At 47.2% G+C, this 10,965-nt stretch overlaps 1 protein-coding gene across 2 annotated transcripts; it reads right to left on the minus strand.

Moving 5' to 3' along the window:
- Nucleotides 1-3,326: 3,326 nt before the first annotated feature.
- On the minus strand, nt 3,327-10,591 carry LOC147122159 (protein shisa-like-2A). Of its 2 annotated transcripts, XR_015077699.1 has the most exons (3): nt 9,526-9,614; nt 7,228-7,467; nt 4,531-4,618 (listed from the first exon to the last, which is right to left on the minus strand). XR_015077699.1 is itself a non-coding variant. In XM_085982968.1 (2 exons), exons 1-2 carry the CDS (start codon nt 9,677-9,679, stop codon nt 4,446-4,448), a joined length of 327 nt encoding a protein of 108 aa, XP_085839094.1. In that variant the 5' UTR covers nt 9,680-10,591; the 3' UTR covers nt 3,327-4,445. The 2 variants fall into 2 exon arrangements, 1 of the variants encoding a protein (XP_085839094.1); XM_085982968.1 differs by lacking the exon at nt 7,228-7,467 and having other exon boundaries at nt 3,327-4,618; nt 9,526-10,591.
- Nucleotides 10,592-10,965: the final 374 nt, after the last annotated feature.

Genomic DNA, 10,965 nt, shown 5'->3' on the forward strand with positions numbered 1-10,965 from the left:
TGCAGCACAGGCCAGGAGTCTGCAGGACTTCGCGGCAGCACAGGCTAGGAGTCAGCAGGACTTCGCTGCATCACAGGCGGCTTCTAGCCAAGTGCTCAGTCGTGCCGTGCATTCACTGGCTGGTGTCATGCAGACACAGACCAGGGCCACACGGGCACTAACTGCTGCCACCCTCGCTGGATCGGCCAGGCATCGCCAGGGCACTCGCCGCGCCGCAGCAGCCCAGCAGTCTGTGCTTCAGCAGATTGCTGCGCATGCTGCAGTGCTGGCCCGTGTGAGTGCCAATGTTTCAGCCGACCAGGGAGTACCTGTGATCTGTCAGGTTGGCAGCATTCCTGCAGCCAAAACTGTCACTCCTCCATTGCAGCTGCCACCAGCCGCTGGACAGACTGCTGCCACCCAAGCAGAGTTGGAGCAGTCAGCAGCCGGCCCCTCCAGGCCCAGAGCTGGTCCAGGCCGACCCCCAAGGGCATCTGCCGTCTCACCATCTGACCCTCAGCAGCCTTCCCCCAGCATTGCTGCAGCCACTGGGGTCCCATTGAGGAGGAGCTGCAGGGCGGGTAGGGGCCAGTCACGGATGCGAAACGCATCACCCTCGCAGGGGAAAAAGTAGAAGGTGTGGCCAAATGTTTTGTTTTACTTGTAAAGGCCGATACTGGTGTATTTGTTTTACTTGTAAAGGCCGAGACTGGTCTATTTGTGTTACTTGTAAAGGCCGAGACTGGTCTATTTGTGTTTTTGGGGGGGGGTTTCTCTCCATTAGTTTGTTATGTGGGAAGGGCACAGAGGTATCATAGTAATAAATTTTCTTAAATCGCACTGTCCATGCTTTCTTTTGGAAGTTCTGGTTGCCCTGCTCGGCTGAGGGCTTGTGGAGCGGCTACATTCATCTTCTGCCATTGGCACAAGCCATTCCCTAAGAGGGGGCCTAGAACCGACGTGCAATAAGCCGCCGACGGGCGGCCCTTGCACTTTCTGCCTCCCTCCTGTGCTGGTCCTCCTCCTCCTCCTCCTCCTCCTCTGGTGGTCCTCCAATGTCTGGTGGCAGTGGCTGAGTCCTGCGGATAGCCAGGTTGTGCAGCATGCAGCACACGACAACGAAATGGGAGACTCGCTCAGGCGAGTACTGTAGGGCTCCTCCGGAACGATCCAGACAGCGGAACCATTGCTTCAGGACGCCGATTGTTTGCTCAATGATGTTCCTGGTTGCTTGATGGCTGTCATTGTATCCCTCTTCAGCAGGGGTGCTGGGCGCACGGAGCGGGGTCATCAGCCAGGTGCACAAAGGATAGCCTTTGTCCCCGAGAAGCCATCCTCATGGGTGAGGCTGGGCCTCGAACATGTCTGCCACAGAAGTCTGGTGCAGGATGAAGGCATCGTGGCTGCTGCCTGGAAAGCGGGCATTGACAGCTAGGATGAGCTGCCTGTGGTCACACACCAACTGCACGTTGAGCGAATGGTAGCCCTTCCGGTTGCGGTAATCCTCGGCATTCTCTAGAGGTGCCCGCAAAGCCACATGCATGCAGTCAATGGCGCCCTGCACCATGGGGAAGCCCGCTAATGCTGCAAAGCCCATTGCGCGCTATTGCTGCTTGTCAACGGTCATGGAGAAGGAGATGAACTGACGTCTCCTTCTGAAAAGGGCATTGGTCACCTGGCGAATGCAGCAATGTACCGCAAACTGGGAGATGTTGGAAATGTCCCCAGTAGCGGATTGGAAGGAGCCGGTGGCATAGAAGTTGAGAGACACCGTCACCTTCACTGCCACCGACAGAGACGTCCTGCTCCTCAGCTGTGGCTGCAGATCTCCGCAAAGCAGGTGGCAGATCTCAGTGACCACCGCCCTTCTGAATTGCAGCCTCCGAACACACTGCTCCTCAGACATGTTCAGATATGAGAACTGCTGGTGGTATACCCTGGGTGGGTAAGGCCTCCTTTGCCGACGCCTGTTGCCCCTTCTCCATCTGGCCATGACTGGCACTCTCTCACAGCGTCTCTGAGCCCTTTGAATGCAATGGAGAAGCCCAACGTTTCCACCCATTGCAGCCCCCATTATATGTTTCCAATCAATGCTATGGCTCTGAAGTTAAAGACAAGTGCAAAGCTGTGGCCTGAAGCCACAAGTACCTGTGCGAGTGTTGAGCCAAACCAGAAACCTCTCTACCTTTGTCTCTCTCCAAAGATCCGTCTCTCACAAAGAAGGAGTGGTGCAAAATGGCTGCCATTTATACTGCAGGAGGAGTGCCCTTTAATTAGCGCCCCCCGCGCCCCGCAGCGACTGGGAACCGTTCCCCTCTACCAGTCGCTAGGGGCACCAGGCGCACAATAGGCCGGCGCCACTGAATTTCCGGTTTGGGGCGCACAAAGGGCGTTGCACCATGAAATGACGTCAGGATATGCGCGCGCAGCTGAGCGCGCGCAAAGGCTTTGCGCCGCCGCTAAATCTTAACTGAAGTTCGCGAGAGGCGCAGATCGCGCTGCGCCCGGGCGCTAGCCGCTTAGCACCCTACATCTCCTCCTCCTAAGGCGCTAGCAGCTGGCGCAAACCACTGAATTTCTAGGCCGCATTGTTTCTATTACCCCTTGAGTTGTTCTTTTGCAGCCTCCAGTTGTTCTTTTCCTCTGCTACTAGCCTGGCTAACTTTAGATCATATATAAAAATCTTGTAATCATTCTAAGCACTGCTATTTATTATGGCTAAATATCCTTTAAATGTAAATGTTTCAATAGCCTATAGTTGGTCTGATTGTGATATTCTGATCTCACACTGTTATATTTTTAGGCTTTGATTCAGATATTTCTCTTGTGTTCAACATCAATGGCCACTCCCATAAATCAGCCCTCACTTCCTATAAACCTATTTTATGCCCAATATGGCAGCTCCATGGCGGGAAGCTCGCAGTCCAACTGGGAGGAGGGGAGCCAGGCATGGCGGCCAGAGGTCGGATCATGAGCGGGAGAAGCAGGCCACCACACGTGGAGCCGGCAACAGTGAGGAGGAGGCTGCGGTGACGAAGAGGATGGAGCGGCTGAGGGACATCGTGCTCCCACTGCTACTGGAAGCCATTGAACTGACTTTCTGAACACGGCGCTGTAAGAATAGCTGACGTGTCCCTACAGGGAGTAAGCATTCCATTGTACTTGTACTTGTACTGGTTACATATGGCAAATAAAATTGAATTGAATTGAATCTGAAAATGCAGTGATCTCAGAGGTTGATCAGGAACCCTTGTCACTGTATTTAGCTCAGTGGATCTGTCAGGAGCCCTCTTGTGACCTCCTGGACTTCGAAAGGTGGTGGAATAAACGTTCTATCAGACCGTGGCTTAAGCTAAAAACTAAGGAGCGGATTTATTAATAATAGGTAAGCATCAGAATATACAATACAGCAGATTACAGTAGTTTACAGAGTATACCTACTCCTCAAACAAACAATTAACACAGATGCGACCCATTGCTAATATTCTTATTAATACTGTACTCCCATCTTTCTCTTTATAGCCACAGAAGAATTGATGCAGTGGGAGCATGCTCCCCCCTATACCCTGGTATCCTTTGAAATTCAACCAGAAACAAAGAAAATCAAAGTACAGTACTGTATATCTTTCAAAATTAAGTAAAGCTGCCAATTATACATATGATTAAAGACACAGAATATCTGCAGTTCCTGGAACTGCACGCTGAAGTGTCAGCAGTGTCCACCTAATAGGTGTCAGAAACAAATTCATTTGTTAATTGACTGCAAAATCCTTTTGACTCAATGGATCAATCACAAAAACAAAGCACTATGTTCTGCTAAATGGCGATCAATGGAACGACATATGATTTTAATTAGTTCTGCAAACAAAATGTATTCACATGAAAAGAACATTCTCTGTCTATTCAATTGAATATGAAAGCCATGCATCATGTCTACAGAGTCTTACATATTTCAAGCCAAATATTGGCCATGGTTGTAACAAAAATTTAAAGTTTCTTATGCATAGATATAAAAAATATATAGACTTTCTTATGATCAGAATTGTGACCCAAAATTCCAGGTTTATCAGAACTTAGCCCACCCCTCTCCCAGACCAATCTGAATCTCTGGCAACTTTGCAGGGAATTGAAGAGAAATGAAAATAACTGAAATCATCAACCATCTTTCTCCTCCTTAATTTTCTTAGCCCCTTCTTTAATCCACTCTTGAACCATTATAGTTGCTACTGGAAAACCCTGGGCCATAAGTGATGTCTCTCCTTGCTCAACAGTCTTTCTTTCATGTCTAAAATTCACTGTTTATGACATCAAAGATATCCCCCCTCATAAAATCTGTAGCAGTCACTTTCAAAAACGTTTTAAATAAGTTGCTTGTAACCACAGTCTGAAACAGTATATTATATTGCACATACACAACTCGTACAACAATTTATTTTGGAAAATTCCAAAATAGAATAGTAAGAACTTCACGAGGAGCCTTGTATGTTAATTGTTGTGACAGTAGCCATGAAACATCTCTGGAACATTCTGTCAGGTCCAGGTGGCTGAGTGTCGCAATCTAATTTCCGACTCTGAAACTGCTTCCTAATTGTACTCGGCCCACTTGACTGATTTGGGATTTCTAAAGTTTGTTCAGTACCTGCAGAAAAACAAAACAGCCATGTAAATAGTTAAACAGTTTCTGAGGTGTCCTTGAAGACTAGGAGAAGCCCTTGTGGCAGGTTATGGGAGCTGACACAGTGGTTGTTAGCTAAGACTGTGCTTGAGCATTTTGAGGGGTTTACCTTTGTATTAATGAGCTTTCCTGACACCCAGGTGCTGAGACAAAGGGTATGACCAGTAAGGAGTGGTGGCAGTACAAGTGATAGAAGATGTGTACTGGCACCAGTACCTAGATTTACCTTCACCACCCTTGTGAGGTCATTGAACCTCTTCCTGCACTGTGTGGCAGTTCTTGGGATATAAGTTATTGTTGTTGTTGGGTTGGTGAAAGTAGCACTATCTCTGCAATGAATGAAGTGCCTGTGTGATTACCAGTGAGGCAGGTGCATAAACTCAAGAGTAAACTCCATCCAGGACATGCAGAAAAGATGTCGATCGGAAAATCACCTAGCATTTCTTTTTTGGAAAGGGTATCATATGTCATGGAATCCTTGAAAAAGATCACACCCACAATCTTCCTATGTTTATTGCTTTCCCACAAACATCAATAAGATCAAAAGATAGGTACCATCTTAATTCATCTCGAGAGATCCTTGTTGCATTCAGTTGCTTTTTAAATTTTTTCCAGGGTTTTTGCCTCCACCACTCTACCTGGAAGTTTAACTCCATACATTGGTCACTTGTTCTGTGAAGAAGTCTATCCTGATATCAGTCCTAATATTACCTTTTACTAGTTTCAACCCATGTCTCTTAGTTCTATGCCCGTATTTTAATTAAAAATAACATTCCAGCTTAACTTTTTCTATACCCCTAACTATCGTATATACCTCTATAAGATCACCTCTCATACACTTCCTTTGCAAGCTGAAATCCCCAAGTTTCTCCAGTCTTTCCTCATAACTCAGACCACTGACACTAGGGATCAGCCTCGTGGCTTTTCTTTGCAATGACTCCAGCACTTGAATGTCTCTTATTTCTTGGCAAACAGAATTGGACACAGTATCCAAGGTGCAGGCCGACCAGAGCACCATAAAGTTTGATCATTACCTCCTCTGACTTATTTTCTGCTGCTTTTGTGCAGTTCAATATCCTATTGGTTTTGTTGATTACTTCTATGCACTGGTTGGACACGTTTAGTGCTGTGTTGTCTAAGGCTCCTAGCTCTCTTTCAGCTTCATTCTTAGCTATTTCGACACTATTGATGGAGTACGTGAGTTGTCGAAATTTCCTTCCTGTGTGCAGTACTTTATATTTGTCTGCATTAAAATTCATCTGCCATCGTTCTGCCAGCTTACTTATTTTATCCAATTTGTTTTGTAATTTCGGAGCTGCCTCCTCCAATTACATTGCCTCTTCTAGTTTGGTATCATCTGCAAATTGATTCAATCAATAATGCCCAGCTTTTAGTGACTGCCATTTACAACATATATTCACACTCAACAAGAGTCAATAATATACAAGTAAACTATATATATTTGAATGATATGAATGTAATTGGTATAAATCACACCTGAGGAGTCTCACAATATTGGTAACAATATGTGGCTAGCAGAATGGCAATGCTGTGATCTCCATTCACACCTAATAAATTATAGCAAAAAGATTTGTCATGCAAAAACATCATACTGAAGACAATTACTGTGAAAAATGAAACACCCACTAACTTATACATCTACAAATGTTAAATTGTTTACACTTTATTTGGTGCAGTGTCCAGTATTTTGCAGTAACATTTATTTAAATCTAATCACCTTCTTTATTGCTAAAAATTTATTGAAGTATTCTTCATACAAGATATTAGAACCCACTGAGCAGAACAGAAAACCACAATCACAAATACTGGTTTGTCATGTTTTCAAACATTCAGGCCACCTCATGATTTATCCCCTTGTTTTATCTCCCTGGTTGTGTCGACCATGGCTCAGTTGGTAGCACTCTCAACTCTGAGTCAAAAGCTTTTGGGTTCAAGCCCCACTCCAGAGATTTGAAAACAAATATCTAGGCTGACATCCTAGTGCAGCACTGTCAGAGGTGCCGTCTTTCGGATGCAACGTTAAACTGGGGCCCTGTCTGCCCTCTCAGGTGGACGTGAAAGATTCCATGGCACTGTTTCAAAGAAGAACAGGGGAGTTATCCCCGGTGTCCTGGCCAATATTTATCCCTCAACCAACATCACTAAAACAGATTATCTGGTCAATATCTCATTTTCTTCAAAGGGCTTTGGGACGTCGTAAGGTCGTGAAAGGTGCTATACAAATGCAAGTCTTTCTCTTTTTTACATCAGCTCCAAACCTGGAAGTAACCTGGATCTGGAAGAGGTCTGGAGGCAAGCTTGAGATCCAGAGGATGCCTGGAAGAGGGCTCAACACTTGAAAGAGGCCTGAGGAAAGAGGGCTTGAAACTGAAAGGTTGTCTGAGGCAGTGTAAAGGACCTGAAGGATACCTACAGGAGAGTTCAGGACCTGAAGAAGTTCTGGGGAAAACCTTGGGACCTGGAGAAGCTGGGGAAGAATTTGTGACATAGGGGAGTCTTGGAGGAGTGACCAAGATCACTCTTTGAGTAACTCCAGTCTTGGAGAAGTGCACCTTCAGATTCCAGCCTTCATGTTCGGATCCACCCTCGATCACAGATATCTCCATGATATTCAGCGTTCCTCCAGCAAAATCTCCAATAAGATATGGAGGTGGCCTGAGGGAGCACTCTGGACCTGTAGTATGCAAGGCCAAGAGCTTGGGTTCTGAAGTTAGCCTGCAGGAGAGCTTAGAACTTGGAGGATTCCTGGAGGAGGCCTTGGGAGACCCTTAATGTAGGAATCTGCAGGCAGCCTGGAGAAACAAGTCAAAGGTTATTTGAAATCAAAGCTATGGGTACCTGGAGGGAACAAACAAGCCCTCCTTTGACTCAATTCCTGATGTCAAAATATGCAGTTGTGTGACAGACGTATGCGACATATGAACATATATAAAAATGACGGACTGAAAAAGACTGACTGGTCCATCCAGTCACACACAATTGTGATGTCTTGTGCATCACAGTACATACACTCCCCACCCCAACAGAAAGCCATGTAATCTCCTGGGAGAGGCAAAAAAACATAAAAACCCAGGTCAATTAGGGAAAATATAACCTGAAAAATTTCTCTCCAACCCTCCTTAGGTGATTGAAACTAGTCCAGGAGATCAATCTTTCCCTGATTAATGTTATACAGCACCTACCTTTAATATGAGGTGATCTCCGCTCCAGCCAGAAACAAGTCCAGCTCTTGCTTGAGGAATTCAGTGAATCAGAGTTCACTGCACAAGCTGGCAACCTGTTCCACAGGTCCATTATTTCTGGGAAAAGAACCATCTCCTGACATCTAATCTAGTTCTGGCCTTATATAATTTGAGATTGTGACCCCCTGATCCTCCCTAACCTATTTATCATGAAAAAAAATGATTGCACAAACACAACCTATTCCCTTAATCATCACATAAACCTCGATCGAATCACCTCTATGATTCTAAAGTGCCCTTTGAGCCTATCTTGGTAACTGAGATGCTTCAAACTGGGATTTAATCCTCAGCACCCTTTCCAAAGTCTCAATATCACAATTATATCACCAGTTATGGCAACTGAGAAGTCAGCATACGCTTGTCATCAAAAATGAAAAGTAGGTAAGCAATGTATACGATCGACTAATCCCCTGCGGACAAACACTGTGGGCAGGTTTGCTAAAGGGCAAAAAAAGCAGCTGACAGAAAAACTAATAGGGCTAGATTTTCAGTTGCTTGCGCCAGCAGTTAGCGCCTTAAGAGAAGTGATTTTCGGGCGCTATGCGTGTAGCGCCTGGGCGCAGTGCAGTTTGCGCCCCGCCCCAAATTAAGTTGCCCGTTAGCGCCGGCGCAAAGTTTAGCGGCCGCCCGGATGCGCGCGCAGAAAATGACGTCACATCCTCGTGCAACGCCCTTTGGCCGCCCCGAATCCAAACTTCAGTCGGACCGCCCGATTGTGCGGCTGGCGTCCAGTGCGTTTGTAAAATGGAACGCAACACACCCTGGGGAGCGCAAATTAAAGGGCCCTCCTCCTGCACTATAATGGAAGGAACCAGTGTGTTGTGTATTTATGTTTCCGGACTCCTCCTCCTCCTCCTCCTCCTCCTCCTCCTCCTCCCCCTCCTCCTCCTCCTCCTCCTCCTCCTCCTCCTCCTCCTCCTCCTCCTCCTCGTCTCTTTCTTTCTTTCCCCCCCAGACTCTGCCTTTGAAAAAAACACATGCACCCTTCCCCTTTAAGAGCTCACTGGCACCAGAGTGTCTACCGTGCGCTGCACCCGAGCTCGGGTGTTGCGCTCTGCACCGCCGGCTTAGCGCCTAAAGATAGTAGTGGAACGCCTCTTTTAGCGCTCCACCAACCTCTTAGGGCGAAGCCACTGAATTTCCGGCAACGGGACGCTACTTTGGGGTGGGCGCTAACTTCGGGCGGGCGCTAAGATTAGCGCCCCATAACTGTCTATACTGAAAATCTAGCCCTTGGTGTTTGTAATACAGACAGATCTGCAAGAGAGGAAAAGAACTGAGATTTGAGAAAAAAAATAAAATACAGAGATAAATAAAACCAAATTGAGTAATTACATTTGAACAAAGAAGTGAAGGGAACAGACTAATGAGAAGAAAAAGCTATCACCTGGATTTATGTGACTAAAGGGCTCTTAAAGGATCATATTAAGTGTTACCGGACATTATGCAATTCCACTGGATTTACAGTTTACCCAACGGGAGCCTATGGCTATTATTTCTAAGGGTTTCCGAAGAACCTATAAGGTTATTAAATAATAATCTACTGAGTATATTAGCAGCAGATACAAATACACATATAATGAACATCTTCAAATAAAGTCAGCTTACCTGGTGTTTGCAAATCTAATCCAGTATCCAGCCTGGACTGTGGCTTAGTGCAGATGAAAAGGTAGCACAGAACACACACTGTGATGACGAAGGCTAGGAGAACCACCGCTGCTATAGACAGTCCCACCAGAGCACCGATACTGAAACAGAACATGCAAGAAAAGATTTCTTTTAAATTTGATCCTAGGTTACATGTCTGTCAAAGTGGGGGAAAAATTCGGTATCGCCCATTTTGGGGCACTAATATCGGCCGGGCGCAAAGTTTAGCGCCTGGCACTAATTATCGCCTCCGATTGCAAAATTCACCTCTATCGCCCCTGGAGGTCATTTGAGCACTAAATCAGGCGCTACACACCTCTCTTAAGGCGCAAACGTCACAGAGCGAGGCGCTACCTCAGAACGCTACCGAAGCTCAGGCGATGCCAATTGCCATGGAAGCCAGACAGACTGGTGCCTTCCAGTTCTTAAAGGGGAGGGGCCATCTAGCTGACCAGCCACACCCGGCTCATTGCAGCCTTGAATCTTGGCCTGGAGAGACCTCAAAAGCAATTGTGTTGGAAGCACTAATGGATAGGCCCAGGGAAAGAGCTCTGTGCTTAGGAACCTCAAAAGTGGTGCTGAGGGCCAAACCTCCTTAGGATAGCGTTAAAACAAAAAATTTTGCCAACAAGAAAAGGCAGGAAGCGCCCACCTTTAAATAGCGCTCCCCCAGCCCCTTCCCGACTTGAAAACGTTCCCCTCTACCTATCGTTCCTAGCAGCAAACGCTAAGGCAGGGGGCACAATTCAATATCCGGTCTGGAGCGCTACCGGGCGTTGCACGCTTGACTGATGTCACGATCTGCTGGCGCAGGAGATCATGGTGGTAGTGTTTAGCGCCGCCGCAAAATGACTGGTCAATTTCGCAAGCGGTGCTAAAATCGCCACGCTCGAGCACTAAGTTCATAGGGCTAGGTTTTCAGTATAGGCAGTTTTGGGGCGCTAACCTTAGCGCCCGCCCGAAGTTAGCGCCCGCCCCAAAGTAGCGCCCCGTTGCCGGAAATTCAGTGGCTTCGCCCTAAGAGGTTGGTGGAGCGCTAAAAGAGGCGTTCCACTACTATCTTTAGGCGCTAAGCCGGCGGTCCAGAGGGATAGCGCCCAGGCGGGGCGCAGCGCGGGTGCGGTCGTTTTTGGACTGACAGCAGACCCCGTGGCGCCGACCAGCTCTTAAAGGGGGAAGGGACGAATTGGTCTGCTGCCACGCCCTGCACACTGCAGCCTTGCAAAGAGGCCTCAACACTGCTGTTCAGCCCCAGGGAGTCATGGCAACGCCAGAGAAGGCCCGTCAGCGTGCCCTGCGCTTCTCAGAGGGTGATCTGGACATAATGGTCACAGCTCTGGAGGTGAGGCGCAAGATCTTGTTCCCAGAGAGTGGGAGGAATCCAACCCACCACGACTACAC

Source organism: Somniosus microcephalus, chromosome 3, assembly GCF_052327205.1.
Source record: "Somniosus microcephalus isolate GS21.2 chromosome 3, FLI_Smic_1.0, whole genome shotgun sequence".
Lineage (NCBI taxonomy): Eukaryota > Metazoa > Chordata > Chondrichthyes > Squaliformes > Somniosidae > Somniosus > Somniosus microcephalus.